Source organism: Cetorhinus maximus, chromosome 2, assembly GCF_964194155.1.
Source record: "Cetorhinus maximus chromosome 2, sCetMax3.hap1.1, whole genome shotgun sequence".
NCBI lineage: Eukaryota > Metazoa > Chordata > Chondrichthyes > Lamniformes > Cetorhinidae > Cetorhinus > Cetorhinus maximus.
The window spans coordinates 227,356,261-227,379,245 of NC_135880.1; the positions used below are offsets into that span (position 1 = coordinate 227,356,261).

The window sequence follows — 22,985 nt, forward strand, 5'->3', positions numbered from 1 at the left end:
ACACTGAAAATCATATAGGCCAGTAGCATACCTGGAGCATCATATAGGCCAGTAACAAACACACAGATCATCATGTAGGCCAGTAACACACACACTGAGCATCATATAGGCCAGTAACAAACACACAGATCATCATGTAGGCCATTAACACACACACTGAGCATCATGTAGGCCAGTAACACACACACTGAGCATCATATAGGCCAGTAACACACACACTGAGCATCATATAAGCCAGTAACACACACTGAGCATCATATAAGCCAGTAACACACAGTGAGCATCTTATAGCCCAGTGACAACCACTGAGCATCATACTGGCCAGTCACACACACACTGAGCATCATATAGCCCAGTAACACACCCACTGAGCACCATGTGGGCCAGTAACACACACTGAGCATCATACAGGCCAGTAACACACAAGCTGAGTTTCATATTGCTCAGTAACACACACACTGAGCATCATATAAGCCAGTAACACACCTGGAGCATCTTATAGCCCAGTGACACCCACTGAGCACCATATGGGCCAGTAACACACACACTGAGCATCATATAGGTGAGTAACACAGAAACTGAGTCTCATGAAGCCCAGTAACACACACATTGAGCATCTTTTAGCCCAGTAACACACATACTGAGCATCATTTAGCCCAGTAACACACACACTGAGCATTAGATAGGCGAGTAACACACACGCTGAGCATCATATAGGCCAGTAACACGGACACTGAGCACCATATAGACCAGTAACACGCACACACACACTGAGCATCATATAGGTCAGTAACACACACACTGAGAATCATATAGGCCAGTAACACACACTGAGCATTATACAGGCCAGTAACACACACACCCTGAGCATCATATAGGCCAGTAACACACAATGAGCGTCATATACGCCAGTAACACAGACTGAGGGTCATATAGGCCAGTAACACTCACTGAGCATCATGTAGGTCAGTAACACATAGTGAGCATCATATAGGCCAAGAACACACACACTGAGCATCATATAGGCCAGTAACACACAGTGAGCATCATGCAGGCCAGTAACACATAGTGAGCATCTTATAGCCCAGTGGTCTGCACACTAGACCAATTAATAAGGTCCTAAAGAAGCAGTTTTAGAGACAATAATGATTTTCTATTTTCTGATTCTGGAGAGAATAGTGATTTTCAAGAAGCCCAAGTGGGAAATTTACAAAAGCAACAGAAACGATTTTTGAGAGCTGAAAAGCTGTTGTAGTCTGCTGTCATTTCATCATTGCTCTGTGGAACAAACTGACGTTTTTAAGAAACTGGTAACATTCTCAGACCCACAGCCCAGTCTCTCCAAATCATTATAGAAAAACCCACAGAAATTCATTCCCAGTGCAAAAAATAATTTATGCAATTTAAAAATATGAATTCGTTTCTAAAATGAGATGAGGAAAATCCATTGAACATTCTAGATGTTTAAAGCCATCAACTTCATAATCCCAAAACTCAACCCTGAGTTTTCTAACAGTCACTGCTAATGTTTAATCTACTGTCCAAAGCGTTAATACAAATCCTGGATTTAATAACCTGGAACTCTTTCCCAGAAATGGCTGTGGACACCGCGAGTGAATTGAAGTGTTCAAAACTGAGATTGATGGGTTTTTTTGTTGGGTGAAGGGTGTCCGAGGATATGGGGTTGAGATACACATCAGCAGCTTCTAATTGAATTGGAGCAGTCTCGATGTGCTGAATACGCTCCTCCCATTTCTGTTAATGAAGTCCTTTCTCAGCTCAGTTCTGAGAAGAGATTCCTAAATGTCAGGGCTGGTGTTTAATGAGATAGCATTTCACAAGCAGCCATCCCACACCCAGGGAGAAAGTCCGAATAATCCTTGGCACAGTGTCTGCAGCAATCTGCCTTTTGCGGCTCTTTGCGGTTTGCATTTTGGTGTCAGGCAGTTTGTGGACAGATACCTGGAGCAGGCTGCCCTTCCAGCTCGCCAAATAGCAGGAACTGTGAGAAAAGGTTTTAGACTTTGACATGAAAAAGGCTGCAAAACATCTGAAGCACATCTTCCCAACCCACACTGAGCTTTCTTCTGGGACTTGGTTCTGTCCCAATGGTTTACAAATCGGAATGTTCAATTCTTCACTAATAGTTTCAGTATTTACAGATGTGTCTGCTCACACGCCCTGCTCTTGGCTGGATTTTCCCATGTACTATTGACCAGAAACAAAAGGAAAAATGGAGTCTTCTGTCCAGGCAAAAATGTATCAGCTTGGCATGCAGGAATTGAACCTCCATCTCCAGAATGAGGGGTGCAGCCCTCAGCAGAAAGGGCACAATGGCTGATCAAACATTAAACAGCTTGGTTTTTGCAGCTCTAGTAACCATAGATCTCATTTTCCACCCAGCCGGACTCTCTGCTCCTTGTCACTTGGTGGTTATAAGGTTCATAAATCTCATTTGTTACAAAGCCACTTGAGGAACAGTTGCCGCCAACATTGTCATAGTCCCTGGAAACATTATCCAGGTCTTGGCTGGGAGGAGACGTTCGGAAAGACATGTTCTTTATTTGGGGACGCGTTCCAGCTAAATCAGCCTCTGATTGCTTCCTGATGACATTGTAAATCTCCAGGTTTGGCGAATTGCTTCTGATGGGCTCCATCCAGAAGTTGTGCTCCTTCACTACTGGTTCACATCTCTCCTTCCTCCTGAAGAAAGAGAGTTCCATTAATGGGAATCCTGATGAAAGCAGCAGAAATACAGGGACAGGAGGAGAGGTTGGAGGCGGAGGGAGGGCGAAGGCGGGAAGGGGAGGAAAGTGGGAGGGGGAGGGAGGAGAAGAGGGAGTGGTCATTCAGCACCTTCATAAGAGGAAATGATCTGTCACTGTACATGGGCTTGACTGTCAGTAGGGGATCGGACGATGTGGGATCGGACAGTGGGGGGGATTGGGATTGGTCAGTGGGAGATCAATCAGTGGGGGGGTCGGAATTGGTCAATGGGAGATCGATCAGTGGGCGGATTGGGATTGGTCAGTAGGAGATCGATCAGTGGCGGGGACTGGGATTGGTCAGTAGGAGATCGATCAGTGGCGGGGACTGGGATTGGTCAGTGGGAGATCGATCAGTGGCGGGGACTGGGATTGGCCAGTAGGAGATCGATCAGTGGCGGGGACTGGGATTGGTCAGTGGGAGATCGATCAGTGGGGGGTTTGGGATTGGTCAGCAGGAGATCGATCAGTGGGGGGATTTGGATTGGTCAGTAGGAGATCGATCAGTGAGGGATTAATCAGTGGGGGATCGGTCAGAGGGGGATCGGTCAATGGGGGAATCGGTGTGATTGGTCAGTGGGGGAAATCTGCTGCTTTCTAACTCACCTTCTCACAAAGAGACGGAAACAAAAGACTGTGCTAAACAGCAGGAGGAGGATGAGCAGTGGGATTGTCGGGATGATGATGTAGAGGATGTTGAGGGTGCTGTCTGAAAGAAATGAAACTCCAATTACAAGAGGAAAATTTCCCGTCCGCTACCAGATTCCCACAGATTCAGCAAAATATTCTGATAAAACTGAGGAGCCGTGGTTTGATCTTGGGTCAGGTTCGAGTTGGCTGATTTTGCCTGGGGTGAACTACAGCAGAGCTCACTAAAGGTCATTAAAACTGGCTTCAATGTTTCTGGGTTAATGTGAAAAAAACCATTCCAGATTCCTGCTCCTAATCACAATCCTGTTCCAGGTGTGGACATCAGGAGAGAACAGAATCTGGATCTGTTGTGAAATCCACCACAATCTCAATATCCAACAGCACCTTCAGGAGAGGAGGGGGACCCTGTACCCCAGTGAGAGTCAGCACCTTCAGGAGAGGAGGGGGACCTGTACCCCAGTGAGAGTCAGCACCTTCAGGAGAGGAGGGGGACCTGTACCCCAGTGAGAGTCAGCACCTTCAGGAGAGGAGGGGGACCTGTACCCCAGTGAGAGTCAGCACCTTCAGGAGAGGAGGGGGACCTGTACCCCAGTGAGAGTCAGCACCTTCAGGAGAGGAGGAGGACCCTGTACCCCAGTGAGAGTCAGCACCTTCAGGAGAGGAGGGGGACCTGTACCCCAGTGAGAGTCAGCACCTTCAGGAGAGGAGGGGGACCTGTACCCCAGTGAGAGTCAGCACCTTCAGGAGAGGAGGGGACCTGTACCCCAGTGAGAGTCAGCACCTTCAGGAGAGGAGGAGGACCCTGTACCCCAGTGAGAGTCAGCACCTTCAGGAGAGGAGGGGGACCTGTACCCCAATGAGAGTCAGCACCTTCAGGAGAGGAGGGGGACCTGTACCCCAGTGAGAGTCAGCACCTTCAGGAGAGGAGGGGGACCTGTACCCCAGTGAGAGTCAGCACCTTCAGGAGAGGAGGGGGACCTGTACCCCAGTAAGAGTCAGCACCTTCAGGAGAGGAGGGGACCCCATACCCCAGTGAGAGTCAGCACCTTCAGGAGAGGAGGGGCCCGGTACTGCAGTTAGGGTCAGCACTGAGATAGATTAAACACTTTATTAATAAAAATATTGTTTAAAAATGAATTGCTGGATAGATGACCTCAAGCATCATGTGACCCCAGGTCACTCCTGCCAATGAACAACGACACAAACCATTGGTTGTGGCTCCATGAACATAGATTGGTGCTTCAATGCTTTACGTTGTGTGTACTGAGATAATGTTGAGATAAACAGCCATTGGCCAATATTTCCAGATTTACCTTCTGATTGGCCAATGATTTCAGTTGAATCCTTCTCACTCTCGACAGAAGTGACATTAGTGACTCTGGAACCATCTAGAAGATTCACAATGGAAAGAGATTTAAAACAAACACGTTCTGCCATCTGTCCCTCCCTGGGCAGCCTGGGCTCAGTACTGAGGTCAGGAGGCCTTTTGTTCAAGTACACACCACCTCCTGCTGAGCTGTTCTTATTCCCTCCCTGTGTCTGTTACACTGATGGTTCACTGACTGCCACATGAACTCTGGTATAGAAATCACTCTCCCACATTGAGGAGATGAGAAGCTGTTCATGCTCCACGTTTTACTGTAGGGTTTGGAGGTTCATGGAAGTAATAGACCAGCATCAACCCATATCTCACCATATCCCCCAAACCTTCCTCACTCCATGATATTCGCTTTGTAAACATTTGGTAGGATTTCCCCTCTCATCCCAATTTCCTGATTGTTAATGGTGTGCTGTGGTGTTTTAAATCTTCACTGCAGTCGTTTGCTAAAAACTTTGTCCATTCTTAATAGAAACCTGAAAACTGCATCAGATCACTGCCAATATCAGTAATCTTTAACAATCACAGTGGCAGAAGTGGAAAACTCTGGCGGTTAGGGTTAGGGTTAGGATTAGCCAAAGGCTCTAGGGCACTCAGCTGAGGTTTCTGTCACCTTGGGTGTCCTGATCCTGGGAAAACATGGTGCCTGATGGGAAAGCTGTACGCTCCTGGTCACGTGTTTTCCTGGAATTCGATCAGGAAAGTCATTGTAACAAGTGTGGACGTCAAACAGAAGCACAGAAATTAGAAATTAGCATTTTAAATATTGAGGATTGAATAACAGCAACAACAGATTCTTCCTCAGAAAAACAATTTTTTTTGTTCTTAGGACGTGAAAGTTGCCAGCATTTATTGCCCATCCCTAATTGCCCTTGAGAAGGTGGTGGTGAGCTGCCTTCTTGAACTGCTGCAGTCCATGTGGTGTAGGTACACCCACAGTGCTGTTAGGGAGGGAGTTCCAGGATTTTCACCCAGCGACAGTGAAGGAACGGCCGATATATTTCCAAGTCAGGATTGTGTGTGGCTTGGAGGGGAACTTCCGGGCGATGGTGTTCCCATCTATCTGCTACTGTTGTCCTTCTAGGTGGTAGAGGTCGCGGGCTTGGAAGGTGCTGTCAAAAGAGCCTTGGTAAGCTGCTACAGTGCATCTTGTAGATGGTACACACTGCTGCTGCTGTGCCTCGGTGGTGGAGGGAGTGAATGTTTGTGGATGTGGTGCCAATCAAGTGGCTGCTTTGTCCTGGATGGTGTTGAGCTTCTTGAGCTGCACTCATGCAAGCAAGTGGAGAGTATTCGATCATACTCCTGAATTGTGCCTTGTAGGTGGTGGACAGGCTTTGAAGAGTCAGGATGTGAGTTTCTCGCCACAGAATTCCCAGCCTCTGACCTGCTCTTGTAGCCACAGTATTTATACGGCTAGTCCAGTTCAGTTTCTGGTCAATGGTACCCCCACAATAGTGGGGGATTCAATGACGGTAATTCCATTGAACATCAAAGAGCGATGGATTCTCTCTTGTTGGAGATGGTCATTGCCTGGCACTTGTGTGGCATGAATGTTACTTGCCACTTGTCAGTCCAAGCCTGGATATTGTCCAGGTCTTGCTGCATTTGGACATGGACTGCTTCAGTATCTGAGGAGTCGTGAATGGTGCTGAACATTGTGCAATTATCAGCGAACATCCCCACTTCAGACCTTATGATGGAAGGAAGGTTATTGTGGCTGGGCTGAGAACACTTACAAAATATTTTCAGCACAGAAACAGGTCTGTGTTCGTGTTTAAGCTCCACACGGGCTGCCTCACACCCCTATTTCCTCTCACCTTATCAGCATATCTGTCTATTTTGTTCTCCCTCATGTGTTTATCCAGCTTCCCCTTAAATACATCCGCACTATTCACCTTAGCCACCCCCTGTGGTAGAGAGTTCCACAGTCTCACCACACTCAGGGTAAAGAGATTATTTATAGTTGTCAGTGCGTTTTCTATGACATCACAGCACAGTTTGGAGAAGGAGATGGTAAGTTGAATTTTAACTTACTGCCTGGGTCGGGCTGGGTTAAAATCCCCTTTGTGTGTTAGAAAAGGAAAGTTTCCCTCATTTTAATGAAAACAACGTTCACACCGAAAACACCATCAACCAGAATATCTTCAAATTGTACTCCACATAATTGTGGGTTGAAAGTTTGCTCCTGTTGGTGGTGTTAGCTGCCCCCACAGTGGCACAGCTCAGCCCCCACACCCCCTGCACACCTCCTGCTCTCCCCGCAAACCCCTGCCGTTCATGCAACCCCACACCCTCCCTCAGTGCAGAGAGTGAAGGTGTCGCCTCTTACCCACATCTGAGCTGTTCCCATCAGTGGGAGTGGGTGTTGAACTCGGGGTAAAGGAGCCTCGAACTGTGAGCAAAACAGAAAGACTCGGTCAGAGATCAACATCTGTATGAATAAACTGACATCATTGGCCAGCCCCTACCCTCTTTCCCACAATCTTCCCTCCCAATCTCCCTCATCCCCTGTTAAGCTCCAATAGTTGTTTGGAAATAAAGACCAAAACCAAAACAGATTCCTTCAGATAGAGTTTTATTCCAGGTTATAAAACTCTCCACAGAATGAACTAGTCTCACCTGTTATCCCTTTTATACAACCAGATGGGTACTTAGGTTGTTAACTAATAAATAGCAATTGAATTCCTTTAACTATTTTCCTTCCCCAGCACTCCCATCCCACCATCTCCTCTCATTCTTAAACTCAACTCCTTTACTAAGTTTCATTCCCCAGACCCTAAACCCTAGCCACTGACTTCATCCTCTTCCCCAGCCACCCCTCCGCCCTCTCTTCCCCACTCCCTTCCCTGAGTCCCCTACAATGTGCTTGCACACAAACAGGAGAGAGAGCACATCCTGAGTGGGGCACAGCCAGAATGGGTATTGGCAATTTGGTGCAAAGCGGGAATTAGGTGCAGAGAGGTTGTAATCTCTGGATTACTCCCAGTGCCACGTGCTAGCGAGCTCAGAAATAGGAGAATAGCACAGATGAATACGTGGCTTAAGAGTTAGTGCAGGAGGGAGGGTTTTAGATTCCTGGATCACTGGGACCGTTTCTGGGGAAGGTGGGACCTGCACAAGCGGGACGGTCTACATCTGAACCAGAGGGGACTAACATCCTTGCAGGCGGGTTTGCTAATGCTATTGGGAGGAGTTTAAACTAATTCGGCAGGGGGAGGGGACACAGAATGTTAGCAGAACAGGAACACATCATAATACAGTAAAACAATCAAGTCAGAGGGAGTACAGCTGCAATAAGCTTCAAGGGAGTAAAGCAAGGCTGGGTGGCATCCACTTTAATGCCAGGAGTATTACAGGTAAAACGGATGAGTTAAGGGTGAGAATTGACATGTGGAATTGTGATATAGTAGCCATCACTGAGATGTGGTAGAGGGAAGGGCAGGATTGGCAGCTCAACATTCCGGGATATAGAATCTTCAGGCGAGACAGGGGAGGGGGTAAAAGAGGAGGAGGTGTTGCATTATTAGTTAAGGAGTCAGTTACTGCATTAAGGAGAGATGATATCTTGGAGGGGACATCGAATGAAGCTTTGTGGGTGGAGCTTAGGAATAAAAAAGGGGCAGCCACATTGTTAGGTGTTTATTATAGACCCCCAGATAGTCAGCGGGAAATTGAGGAGCAAATAAGTGCACAATTTGTGGAGGTGTGTAAAAACAATAACAATAGGGTAATTATATTTGGTGATTTCAACTTTCCCAACATTAATTGGGATAGACATAGGGCAGAATTTTCCCATCAGCGATTTGGGGGCAGGGCCTGCTCGCCGACAGGAAATGACGCGGGATGATGTTGGGAGGAACCCCCAAAGTCATCCCAGTCCATTTAAATATTGAGGAAGGTGGGCGGACAGCGAAATCAGCTGACCGTCCGCTGACCTGTCAATGGCCAATCGAGGTTTGTTAAATTCCCTGCCCGTCCAACCTTAAAGCTGGTGGGTAGGCCAGGAGCCCTATCGGGCTTCTGATAATCCATGACACCTCATCCACTGGCGGAATGAGGTTTCATGTCCGTTTTTAAAAACTTCAATCAAGTTTATGTGTTTCTTATTAACATGTCCCATGTCGTGTGACATTGTCACATGAGGGGTACATGTTAATAATTTTAATATGTTTCTATTTTTAAAGATTTTTACTCTGTCAGTAATCTCCCTGAGACAGCACTTAGTCTCAGGGAGCAGTGCGCTCTTTCGCGCGTATGCGCACTTTGACAGATGGGGAATCCCTCCCCCCGTTGGGCAGGCCGCTGGGCGGGGCCTTAATTGGCCAACCCACTCAAAATGGCGGCGGGCCCCGTTTCAGCGGTGGAGTTCGGCTGCCCGCCTGCCGCCGAGCCAGTGGGGCCCGCCCGCCCACCCATCAAGGTAAAACTTCTGGCCGTAGTGTTAAGGGCTTGGATGGAGTGGATTTCTTGAAATGTGTACAGGAGAACTTTTTAGGTCAATATGTAAAGGGTCCAACAAGGGACGGTGCAGTGCTGGACCTAATTCTGGGGAAAGAAGCCGGATAGGTGGCTGAGGTGGTGGTGGGGGAGCATTTTAGTGATGGCGACCACAACATTGTACAGTTTAAGTTTGTTATGGACAAAGAAGTCGACAAGTTGCAAAAAAATGTTCTGGATTGGGGGAGAGTGGATTTTAGTAAAATAAGGCAGGATCTGGCCAAGGTAGACTGGGAACAGTTACTTGTGGGGAAATCTACAGAGGAGCAGTGGGGGGTGTACAAAAAGGAAATGGGGAGGGTACAGACTCAACATGTTCCCTCTAGAGTGATAGGAAGGAGTAACAAGCCCAGAGAACCATGGATGACCAGAGATATTCAGGTTACGATGAGAAGGAAAAGAGAGGCTTTTAGCAGGTACAAGGGAAGCAAATCAGCAGAGGCATTAGTGGAGCACAGACAGTGTAGGGTGGAGCTTAAGAAAACAATTAGGAGAGCAAAGAGGGGATATGAGAAAACTCTGGCTGGTAAAAGTAGGGAAAATCCCAAGATATTCTATAAGTATATCAATGGGAAGAGGATAACCAGGGAAAGTGTAGGGCCCATAAGGGACCAAGGGGGCAATCTATGGGTGGAGCCAGAGGACATCGCTAGAGTGTTGAATGAATACTTCACCCAAGAGAATGAGGATGAAGGTAGCAAACTCGGGGAGAGAGACTGCGAGGTTCTTAAGCAAAGTGATATAGGGAGTGACAAGGCTTAAAAGTGGACAAATCTCCAGGTCTGGATGATTTGTGTCCCAGACTGCTGAGGGAGGCAAGGGAGGAGATCACAGGGGCTCTGACCCAAAGTTTTAATTCCTCTCTGGCCACGGGGGAGGTGCCAGAGGACTAGAGAACAGCTAATGTGGTTCCGCTATTTAAGAAGGGTTGTAGAGATAAGCCAGGGAACTACAGGTCAGTGAGTCTCACGTCAGTGGTAGGGAAACTATTGGAGAAAGTTCTGAAGGAGAGTATCTATCTCCACTTGGAGAGGCAAGGTTTGATCAGGGATAGTCAACATGGCTTTGTCAGAGGGAGGTCATGCCTAACAAATTTGATTGAATTTTTTGAGGAGGTGACCTGGTGGGTAGATGAGGGTGGTGCAGTTGATGTAGTTTATATGGATTTCAGCAAAGCCTTTGACAAGGTCCCACATGGGAGACTTATAAAGAAGGCAAATGCACATGAGATATAGGATAATTTGATAAGGTGGATTCAAAATTGGCTTAGTTGTAGAAAGCAGAGGGTGATGACAGATGGATGCTTTAGTGACTGGAAGCCAGTGTCCAGGGATCTGTGCTCGGTCCCCTATTATTCGTCATTTATATAAACGACATAGATGACTATGTGGGGGGTAGGATTAGTAAGTTTGCGGATGACACAAAGACTGGCCAGGTAGTTAACAGTGAGGTTGAGTGTCTTGGGCTACAGGAAGATATAGATGGGATGGTCAAATGGGCAGATAAGTGGCAGATGGAATTTAACCCTGAAAAGTGTGAGGTGATACACTTTGGAAGGAGTAATTTGACAAGGAAGTATTCAATGAACGGCATGACACTAGGAAGTTCTGAGAAACAAAGGGATCTTGGCGTATGTGTCCATAGATCTCTGAAGGCAGAGGGGCATGCTAGTGGGGTGGTGAAAAAGGCATACGGGACACTTGCCTTAATCAATCGGGGCATTGATTACAAAAGTAGGGAGGTCATGTTGGAGTTGTATAGAACCTTAGTGAGGCCACAGCTGGAGTACTGTGTGCAGTTCTGGTCGCCACATTATAGGAAGGATGTGATTGCACTGGAGGGGGTGCAGAGGAGATTCACCAGGATGTTGCCTGGGATGAAACATTTAAGTTATGAAGAGAGGTTGGATAGACTTGGGTTGTTTTCGTTGGAGCAGAGAAGACTGAGGGGCGACCTGATCAAGGTGTACAAGATTATGAGGGGCATAGACAGAGTGGATAGGGAGCAGCTGTTCCCCTTAGTTGAAGGGTCAGTCACAAGGGGACGTAAGTTCAAGTTGAGGGGCAGGAGGTTTAGGGGGGATGTGAGGAAAAACTTTTTTACCCAGAGGGTGGTGACGGTCTGGAATGCGCTGCCTGGGAGGGTGGTGGAGGCGGGTTGCCTCACATCCTTTAAAAAGTACCTGGATGAGCACTTGGCACATCATAACATTCAAGGCTATGGGCCAAGTGCTGGTAAATGGGATTAGGTAGGTAGGTCAGGTGTTTCTGACGTGTCAGTGCAGACTCGATGGGCCGAATGGCCTCTTCTGCACTGTAATTCTGATTCCGAGTCCCATTTCCCACCCTGTGATCAGCACCGCCCTCCCCACCCCCCCAAGCACCCCAAACTCTCCAGGCAACCTTACCCGCTTTCTAGGCTGAGCTGGGCTGTGCTAAACCAGGTCAGATTTTCCATGGGATTGCTGGCATTTACTCGAGACGGGCTGGACTGAAGTCAGAGGTTGGCCCCAGCCTGAATCAATCAGTGTGGAGGGTTTACCTGGAGTGTACTTGCAGATGAAGTTGTTCTTCATGTTGCATCGGTCATCGTTCCATTGATAAAGATACGGACCCCCCATTCCTGAGGAGGCAGAGGGTTGGTGATACATCACGACACACACTTCGCTACCACACGACGGCTCATCCACATACCAGTTTCTGAAAGAGAGAGGAAACAAACTGTGACAACCTGGCAATTGAGTAATCCAGTAACCAGATAACCCAGTAACCAGGCAACTCAGCAGCCCGCTAGCCCAGTAACCAGGCAACTAGCACCCTGACAACCTGGTAACCTAACAACCCGGCAATGTGGCTTCCAGCAACCTGCTAATTTGGTAACTCAGTAACGCAGTAACTGGATAACCCAGTACTTTGAGTACTTCCAGTTGAATAATGCTACTCGCTGGGGTACCACAGGGAATCAAATTAGGCCCTAGTATATTTTTGGCCATCGTAAACGATGCCAGTATTGATATCACCGCGCCTATTCATCAATATAAATATGTGGATAAGCTGATCCTCAAAGTGTCGTAGTCAAGGTGACACATCTCACATACAAGGGGCAATAACATTGTTGAGGAATGGGCAACAGTGAATCATATGAGGCTGAGCCCCCAAAAATGTAACTCCAAGGAATTGTGTTTCATGCACAACCCTCCTGATTCCCCCTCATCAACTTAGACAATGTTGAGATTGTGCAGCAAGCCTACATTAAACTATTTAGGAATCTACATTCAAAGTTGATCTCAGATGGGATTACTAAGCGTGCGAAATGCGTAAGAGAGCAAATGGAAGACTTCACATTCTATGACTTCTCAAGCATCACAACGTATCCCAAACTGACCTATTCACCGTATTTAACAGTTACCTCAGACCCATTGCTGAATACACAGAGCTTGTTTGGAATGCTGGACTTACTAACGAGCATGTGAACAAGCTCAAAAGCATTCAGAAATGACCACTGAAACTGATCCCAGGTAACATGTACCAAAGCTACTCTGACACAATTAGATGACTGAATATGTGTTCCCTTGTTGAAAGGCAGAAAAAACTGTTTGGATTTTGCTAGAAAACTCTCAAATCCCACCTCCCATTGCCACTGTCTCTTGCCACAATCACACCAAAATAAATGGACCATGGAATTAAGGAGAAAAGACACCACTCTGCAAGTAAGATATAGAATGAATAGACTAGGAGGCAGCCCAATCCCCTACTTTATAAAACTCATAAATAGTATGGAAATAATTGAGAATTTAATTAACTCAACCTGATAACATATAATCTACGGACTTTAATACAAAGTGCAGAGTGCAGTAAACCTTGCAATTTTGCAATGTATTGTAATTATTTGTAGTCTGAAATGATCATAATTGAGCAATCCTTTTATTATTTTATACTTTATTTTTATTTTAATAATTGTCTATAACTATGTTATGAATTATGATTACTTGTTTCATTTGTATTGTCATCACAATTTGGCAACTGCCACCATAATAATTTTTCAATAGGCCAACCAGTTTATTTTATCTAACCTGGCAACTGGACCACCTGGCAACCCAGTAACCGGGTAACCAGCAATCCAAAACCTGTCAACCCAGTAACCGGGTAACCCAGTAACCAGCAACAACATGAACCTGTGATTGATATCATGTATTGCATAATTCCAATCGAGGAGATTCTATTTTCCGGACTCAATATTGAGTTCAACAATTTTAGATCTTGAACTCTCTCCTCCATCCCCACCCCCTTTCCGTTTCTTCCCCCTCCTTTTTGTTTTTTCCAATAATTTATATAGATTTTTCTTTTCCCACCTATTTCCATTATTTTTAAACGTATTTCCATCCATTGTTTATCTCTACCTTTTATGCCCTTTTAGTCTTATTTCACCCCACCCCCACTAGAGCTATCTGTACCTTGCCTGTCCTGCTCTCTACCCTTAATTAGCACATTCCTTTAGATAATATCACCACCTTCAACACCTCTTTGTTCTTTTGTCTGTGACATCTTTTGGTTATCTCCACCTATCACTGGCTGCTTGTCCCAACAACGCCGCCCCCCCAACACCCCCCTTAAAGCAGCTTACATTTCACCCCTTTCCTATTTTTACTTAGTTCTGTTGAAGGGTCATGAGGACTCGAAACGTCAACTGTGTTCCCCTCTGCAGATGCTGTCAGACCTGCTGAGTTTTTCCAGGTATTTCTGTTTCTGTTTTTGTTGAGGAGATTCTAACCCCTCCTTGCTCCCGGCTGCTAATCCCTGGTGGAAAGATTCCTGATTCTGTTAGGCCTGGATTGGGATTTGTTTTGTGTTGTTTAGTTTCCTGATGTGCAACTTGGAATTGTTTAGGTTCGTCCTTGTCAACTATCCAAGGATGGAGTCAATGAGCAGAAAAAACCCAGAAAACGAAGTGAATTTCAGGGTCTGTGAGAACTGGCACCTTTTCAGAGCAAACAGGGGTGGGTAATGAATGACGGCTTTCTCAGTGATGCTCACATCTCGAGAATGAATGCAGAACAATAAGATATGATTGTGGAATCCAGTCAGACCTCAACTGGGGGCTGAAGCAGTGAGGGAGAGTACGCTGCACTCAACAGCTTTCTTTTCATTCTTTCTTGGGATGTGGACATCACTGGCAAGGCCAACATTCGTTGCCCATCCCTAATTGCCCTTGAACTGAATGTCTTGCTAGGCCATTTCAGAGGGCAGAGGGCAGTGGGTCAACCACCTTGCTGTGGGTCTGGAGTCACATAGAGGCCAGACTGGGTAAGGAGGGCAGATTTTTTTTAAAAGGCATTAGAGGACCAGATAATGATATTCTAGATTTCGTTAATTTAAATTTCACCAGATACCATGGTGGGATTTGAACCCAAGCTGCTGGAACATTAGTCTGAACCTTTAGTCCAATGATATTGTCACTACACCAGCAACTCGCCTGAGCAGCAGAGTCTATCCTGGCCAGGTCTTGGCTACATACCTAAACCTGGAGTCACTGCCATCGAGCCACTGATACAGGCCAGAACAATCTGCTGAGCTCACGTTCCCACGCTCTGTCCGCCAGAGTCCGATCCAGAAATCGCCATCGCCCGCTGACAAGCCTTGGATCAACCTCTCGATGAACCGTTGCTCGTTTGCCGTCTCAATGCTCAGGAGGTTCCCCCCGTCACTCTGACATGCAATCCGTGCTTCCTCGAACATTAACCTGCGTGACACATCTTGGAAATAGGCGATTTTGTAACATGGCCGCTCGACCCCTCTGCGACATACGTTCTGACCTGTGATTAGATGGACAGAAGCGATGAAAGCACGGCAATCAATGGTGGAGTGATTAAAATCGGGGTGTGAAACAGGCCAGAGTTTGCTGGAAAAGCTTGGACTTGAAACGTTAGTTCAGTTTCTCTCTCCACAGATGCTGCCAGACCTAGAGTTTTCCCAGCATTTTCTGCTTTTATTTCAGATTTACAGCATCCGCAGTATTTTCTTTTATTTGAGTGTCAGAATTTCAGAAACACAGAGATCTCAGGGGTTTGTGGGATGCAGGATGTTACTGAGATAGGCTGGGGCAAGGCCATGGAGGCATTTGGAAACAAGGTCGAGAACTTAAAAATCAAGTCATTGACAGTCTAGGAGCCAGTGCAGATCAGTGAGCACAGGGCGTGATGGGTAAATTTGCACAGGGCGTGATGGGTAAATTTGGTGCAAGTTAAGACATGGGCAGCAGAGTTTTGGATAAGCTCAAGTTTACAGAGGATGGAAGGTGGGAGGCTGGCCAAAGAGTGCATCACACGCACTCCCAGGACAGGTACAGCATGGGGTTAGATACAGAGTAAATCTCCCTCTACACTGTCCGCATCAAACACTCCCAGGACAGGTACAGCATGGGTTAGATACAGAGTAAAGCTCCCTTTACACTGTCCCCATCAAACACTCCCAGGACAGGTACAGCACGGGGTTAGATACAGAGTAAAGCTCCCTCTACACTGTTCCCATCAAACACTCCCAGGACAGGTACAGCACGGGGTTAGATACAGAGTAAAGCTCCCTCTACACTGTCCCCGTCAAACACTCCCAGGACAGGTACAGCACGGGGTTAGTTAAAGAGTAAAGCTCCCTCTACACTGTCCCCATCAAACACTCCCAGGACAGGTACAGCACGGGGTTAGATACAGAGTAAAGCTCCCTCTACACTGTCCCCATCAAACACTTCCAGGACAGGTACAGCACGGGGTTAGATACAGAGTAAAGCTCACTCTTTAACGGGATATTTTTTGTATGGATGCAGTACCAGTCATTCCCTGCAAGTGGCATAATAGGTTATTTCATGGAATGATGGTTTGCAGTGCCACTTATAGGGAAACACTTGTATTGCAGTCACCATCTTAATTGCAGCAAAATCTTTAGTTACATTTTGAAAGTCTATGGGCAGGATTTTACCTTTGTCGGGCGGGCGTGCGCCCAACCGGATTGGGTGTTAAATCACGCAGGCCTGTGTCCCGAGGTCATCGCGTACTCTCGCGATCTTTCAGTTGGCGGGTGCATGTGAGAGTCTGCCAACAATTAAACGGCTCTAAAGGCCCTTAAGCGATTAATTAAGTTGTATTTTTTGCTGCCCACTCAACTGTTCAGTTGTCGGGCAGGTGAACAGGCCAGGCGGCCTTTGCATTTTTTACGAAACCTCATCCACGGGCGGGGTGAGGTTTCCAACAGTATGTAAAAAATCAAAATAATTTTTCCACTTCATTTTAAACATATCCCTCTTCATGTGACTGAGTCACACGTGGGGACATGTTTATATAATTTGTTAAATCTTTATTTTCCTTTGCCCAAATCTCTAGCTCTGTTTGGCAGCTCTGTGCCCTCAGCGAGCTGTCAGCATGCGCTCCCCTGTGTTTGCACAGACTTTCGCGCTTGTCCTCCTCCCGCCCCCCACCCCGGCAGCGCTGAGCCTTTCACGCTGGCTGTTAATTGGCAAGTCAGCGGTCGGGGCCTGATCGCGTGCGGTGGTCCGTTTTGTAGCCGCTCCTGGTCCCGCCCGCCGCACCCGCCCGATGAAGGTAAAATCCTGTCCTATGAACATCTTTCTCGGGTCTCTATAGTACAGCGTGAAGGTAATACCGAGATAAAACAGTACATTCTGTTTATCCCATTAAAGCTTTGTTTGCTCACAGGCTGCAGAGAGAATTGGATTGTTTTGTAATTCAGGTACACAATACCGTCATTACATTCGAGAAGAGTCATTGGTCCAACTGATCAGTGTCCATCTCCACACAGGCAGCATCCTAATCATTTAAACCTCATGTACCTACTCTGTTTCCATCAATCCTTTATCTCCCTTTGGTTTAACCACCAAGGTTCCCTTTTCTTACATGTTAATGTGAATTCCCCAGAATCTTACAAATCATCTTTTAATGGCCCCTTGTTCCTGACCCCCTTGGTCACTGGAACACTCTGTTTCTATCTAACCTTTCCTAACCTTTCAGAATTTTAAATATCTCTAACAAATCACTCCATAATCTCGCTATTATAGTCAAAAAAAATCCTTCTTGTTTTTCTATTTCCTCATACCAGACAGTAATCTGGTTACTCTGCCCTGACCCTCTGTGAAGCTTCAATATCCTCCCAAAACTGCCCATAGTCCTCCAACTGCAATCCTTCTCAGTTTTTTTTACATAAATTCATCCTCATATTTTTTTTCTTTATTCTTTCATAGGATGTGGGCGTCACTGGCTAGGCCCAGCATTTGTTGCCCATCCCTAATTGCCCTTGAACTGAGTGGCTTACTAGGCCATTTCAGAGGGTAGTTAAGAGTCAACCACATTGCTGTGGATCCAGACCAGTTAAGGATGGCAAATTTCCTTCTCTAAACTGTATTAGTGAACCAGATGGGTTTTTGCGATCATCGATGATAGTTTCATGGTCACCATTACTGAGACTACCTTTATATTCCAGATTTATTAATTTAATTTAAATTCCACCAGTTACCATGGTGGGATTTGAACACATGTCCCCACACCAAAACCTGAGCTACTGGATTACTAGCCCAGTGACTCATAGTAGTCCACTACATCACTATCTCCCTTATATTTTCTGTACCTCCCTATAAAACCAAGATTCCATTTTTTTAAAATACACTTGAGGGGTTGTGTTCAATGGTTTATAAAACTGAACTCCCAATCCCTCCGCCCTTCCACATTCCCAGCTCTCCCCAACTTATTTCATTTTGATCAAAATTACCTTCTCATATTTACTGATATTGAATACCATTTGGCCCATTTTACCCAATCCACCGTTTTATCAATATTTCCTGGCAGTGCCCTCTAGGTCTCAGAATGAATATTTTGGTATCATCTGTAAATTTCAACACTGCCCCTAGCCCAGTATCACAGTGAACAGAAGCAGTCAGAGAACACAACCTTGTGGGGCACCACTACTCACTCTCAATTGCTCTGAGGAATTGCAGTTAACCCCAACTCTCTGTTTTATTCCTTCTAATCCACCTTTATCCAATTTTCTTCCCTCCCTCAATTCCATATCCATCAACCTTCTCCAATGGACTCCTGTATGCTATCTTGCCATAAACTTCTGGAAGTCCCAATACACCACATCCACTGCATTTCCTCATTCACCTCCTCAACAAACTTTATCAGGTTTGTTAAATATAATTTTGCTTTCTGACACAATCTGCTTCTACCACAATTTAAAATGTGTTTTTGTCTGGTACATTTCCAGACCAAATGCATGAGCAATATTGAGCTCAGGAACCACATCTGAACATCTGTATTTTATATTAATTCATTCTTCATTAATTGATCTTTCATTCAGACATGTATCAAAGTTTTTCCATTTTGTCCTTTGTTTCTCACTCTTCTCGATTTCCTGGAATGATGTGTGGGTGAGACTCCATCTCCTCTCCGACTCAACCATCCAGTGATCCCAAGTGTGTGGGTGTTGGGTGGGGATGAGATTGTGCCTGACTGTGGTGCCCACCATAGCCAAGTAGCCATCTGACCCTCACCATCTGGGTGTCACACATGAAATAGAGATGAGAGGAAATGGGGAGAAAGAAAGGAAAACTGATAACTTAATGAAAATTCAATCAGTGAAGAATTTATATTTCAAAGGAACAGTGCTGCTTTCTTGAGCTCAATATCGTTCCTCAAAATGCTCTAAAATTTAACCAAAGAAAATCATAATTTAAAATGTGCTGAAGTTGGATTGTCTCAAAGTCAGTGATGGGATTGAATGAATGCTTCTTCAGATAAAACTCTACAAAGAGTTGGCTCCTGACTTCTTTCTGCTGAGGTTTGTGGTCAGTCACTCAATTGATTTTCTCATATTAACAGAGAGATATGGAGATGTCAAAACCTGTCAGAAATTCATCTCATTCAATTATACCCAAATTCTGGGGCATCCTGCCCATTCTGAATATTAACAGCAGTGTCATTTTGCTAAATAGGATTTTTTTAAAAAATTAACTTAATTTAATGTGAATTCAATCTGTACCATAAAATTTGCTCACAAAATCAGGGGTGCAATCCAACCCCACAACCAGGGGTTGGTCCAATATCACACAGGGATCAGACCCTATAACCAGGGATAACAGTCTGGCATTGAGACTGCCAGTGAGGAGTGAAACCATTGAAAATTATCTGATGATGATGATTAAATCTGAATGCTCTCGTCCTTCATTCTTCACAAAGAAACTCTAAATTCAGATCAAAAATGATGAGTGCTGGACATCCGATGGACAGTGTTTGGAGAAAGTGAACTTAGCTAACAGATGAAGTTTGGAGAAAATATGTTTAACTTTCAATTTGCCTTCAATTCTATGAGTTTTAGCTAACAGCCTTTTATGTGGAACTTTATCAGATGCCTTCTGAAAGTCCATATAAACTATACCCATTAGACTTTCTCCATGTACGACCTTAGTTACCTCCTCAACAAAGCCACTTAACTACATTGGACATGACTGACTCTACAAATCCATGTTGGTTCTTGCTAATCAGCTCAAATTTCTCAAAGTGCTCGGTTAGTCTGTCCTTAATTATAGATTCCAAATGTTGCACACAACAGATGTTAGGCTATCAAATTGATAATTTCCTGGTTTCTCTCTCACCTTTCTTAAATAATGGACTAGTTATATTTGTAATTTAATCTAAAACACTTTCTGAATCAGGAGAGCTTTGTAAGATTATGGATGAAGCATCTGCAATTTCCACAGTTACTTATTTTAAAACCTTGAGATGAAAACCATCAGGTCCATGTGCTTAATATGTCTCCTTAATACCGTTGCTCATCAAAAAATGTCAATATCAGTTTTGACATTTTCAATTGACCACCAGACTTAAAAGATTTGCCAGAGGCAGTTCCAGGATTCCACTCCCCTTTGTGTGAAGAAGTGCTTCCTGACATCACCCCTGCAGGGCCTGGCTCCAATTGTAACCTTGCGCCCTCTTGTTCTGGACTCTCCCATCCATCCCCCCACCCCCCAAGAGGAAATTGTTTCTCTCTATGGACTCTATCCAATCCTTTAATCATCTTAAACACCTCAATATGATCGCTTCTGTACTGAAGAGATTACAAGCCTAGTCCAAGCAACCTGCCCTCACAATTTAACCATTTTAGCCCCTTTATCCCTTCTTTAGCTCATGAAGAAGTGATACAGACTCGAAACATTAACTCTGTTTCTCTCTCTCCACAGATGCTGCCAGACCTGCTGAGTTTTTCCAGCATTTTCTGGTTTTATTTATTATTACTATAGCCCATTCAACGCTGGTTAGTAGATAGGTGGAGTTAGCAATAAGTACAGTGAAAGTCAGTCTATTGACATCTTCCAACATTCTTAACAATGCTGGGGTTGTTTCGGCGAGGGCGAGGGCGAGGGCGAGGGACAGCCCCTGCTTTCACTCTCCTTGACCAGCACCAGATGAATGGGAGCGAAGGCTGACGGAAATTGGGCTCCGTAATATTCTGTAAACTGGTGCTTTCCCCAATCCCCATTTGCCTCCCTCTCATCCCCAATATCGCAATTTAGAAAAAAAAGGCTAGCAATGTAAAAACTGAGTTTGTGTCTTTTTTTAAATCATTTTTTCTTTTTTAACATTTTAAGGATCTGAGTCTAACGGCAAATAGAAACTTTAGAAGTTTTGTTTTTTAACAGTGTCTATTTGATAAAGTGTAGCCGCCCAGAGAGAAGGAAACGGAGCAGAACCTCCATCCCCTGCAGAAACTCAGATACCAGAGATCCGCAAACTTTGGCCTGACTATTGACTCAGCTCCACTCCAACAGCCCCCCTGAATAATCCACCCACCCTCGGGTCCCAGAGGAAAGACAGAATGAATCTGCTGTGTAGTGTTGTTTGATTCTCTGAACTCACCGCTCAGGAGCGTGGAGCCGATAGCGGAGGACAGGCAGATCGCCATCAGCATCAGGATTGTCTTGGGCTCCATGTCCCCAGAACATCGGCCCCCAAACCCGGGGACAGGAAGCATCTCAGCGGCCGTCACAACCCCTACTTCCCGGGCTCTGCATTCCGTCTCCACCAGGAAAGCACAGTTAATCCGGCCAGGAAGCTGCAGGACCGACAGGCTGGAGGGACAACCCTGTCACTCGGTCTTTTTCACTCTCTGTCTCTCTCTCTCTCTCTCTTTCTTCTCTCACTGTGTGTTTTTCTCTCTCTCTCTCTGTCTCTTCCCCACTCTTTCTGCCACTCGTTTTGTCTCTCTTACTGTGTGTCTCCCTCCGTCTCTTTCTCTGTTTCTCCCACCTCCTCTCTGTCTCTCTCTCTCTCACTCACTATCTTTCTGTTCCCCCCACCCCCTGACTATTCCTCTTTCTCTGGTGCAGTGGAACTGCAGGAAGCCAGCTGTTCCTGAACATCAGCACTTTTTAACCATCGGAGAGAGAGAGAGAGAGAGAGCAGAGAGAGTCTGATCAATAAACCAATTAACCAAAAACAATTCGAAAGTAACAAAAAATGCAGTCTCCAAATATTAAACCTGTTAAATTCTAGAGGGTCAAATGTGTAAAAACCTGGATAAAGGAGGAGAGAAGCAAACCTTCAAAAACAGGATTAAAAAACAAAATCAGCCAAAGAATAATATTGAATGATATTGCTGCATAGCCCCTCAATAAGTGTTAGTGCATGAAAATGTTGAGTGTCCATATATCAATACTTTGCTAGTTTAATATTAGATTTTACAATGAAAATTAGCATCTGCTTTAAATAACAATGTTATTTGGTGGGAACTCATTAAACTTTTACAAAGTAATATTACACACACGTGTTACTGAGCTAACCAACTGAACCATGTTAAGATTGAGCCAGTAATTGAGAATGGGAGTGATGGTTTAGGGATTTACAAAGGGTTTGGATATAGACAGGGAGATACTGTGATCAGAGGGCAGAGATTTACAATAATGGGCAAGGAATGAGGAGAGGTGAGGAGAATGTTTTGCTGCAGCAAATTGTTGTGATCTGGAATGTGCTACCAACATTGATCTCCACCACTCTCCCAGGTATGATCATCATTTTCCCACTGAGATTATCTTCACTGTTTTCTCAGCCCAGCCTTTGCACCAAATAATTTCTCATCCTCAGTGATTTCAACCTCCATCTCAATCCATCATGTTTCTCTCTCTTGCGAATTCACTGCCCTCTTACACAAGAACACAAGAAATAGGAGCAGGAGTAGACCACTCGGCCCATTGGGCCTACTCTGCTATTCAATATGATCATGGCTGATCTTGATCAACTCCATTTTCCTGCCTGCTCCTCATATCGTTTAATTCCATGAGAGACCAAAAATCTGTCTATCCCAGCCGTAAATGTATTCAACGATGGAGCATCCACAACCCTCTGGGGTAGAGAATTCCAAAGATTCACAACCCTTTGAGTGAAGTAATTTCTCCTCTTCTCAATCCTAAATGATCGGCCCCTTATCCTGAGACTGTGCCCCCGAGTTTTAGATTCCCCGACCAGTGGAAACAATCTCCCAGCGTTCACCCTGTCAAAACCCTTCAGAATTTTGTATGTTTCAATGAGATCACCTCTCATTCTTCTAATGTCCAGAGAGTTTAGGCTCAATTTACTCAGCCTCTCATCATGGAACAACCCTGTCTTCCCAGGGATGTATTTAGTGAACTTTCACTGT

At 45.4% G+C, this 22,985-nt stretch overlaps 1 protein-coding gene and 1 long non-coding RNA gene across 3 annotated transcripts in view; one reads left to right on the top strand and one right to left on the bottom strand.

The window, feature by feature from the left end:
- The window catches only part of LOC144671623 (uncharacterized), a 1,108,978-nt gene that overhangs the window by 684,625 nt on the left and 401,368 nt on the right, over positions 1 to 22,985 (top strand). The gene's annotated exons all lie outside the window — the stretch shown is intronic.
- layna (layilin a) lies at positions 1,132 to 21,616 on the bottom strand. 2 transcript variants are annotated; one of them, XM_078533387.1, is made up of 7 exons: positions 21,209 to 21,616; positions 14,809 to 15,106; positions 11,836 to 11,993; positions 7,127 to 7,189; positions 4,730 to 4,804; positions 3,372 to 3,474; positions 1,132 to 2,703 (listed from the first exon to the last, which is right to left on the bottom strand). In XM_078533387.1, the coding sequence occupies exons 1-7, from the start codon at positions 21,321 to 21,323 to the stop codon at positions 2,373 to 2,375; spliced, it is 1,143 nt and encodes a 380-aa protein (XP_078389513.1). In that variant the 5' UTR covers positions 21,324 to 21,616; the 3' UTR covers positions 1,132 to 2,372. The 2 variants fall into 2 exon arrangements, with proteins under 2 accessions (XP_078389513.1, XP_078389521.1); XM_078533395.1 differs by lacking the exon at positions 4,730 to 4,804.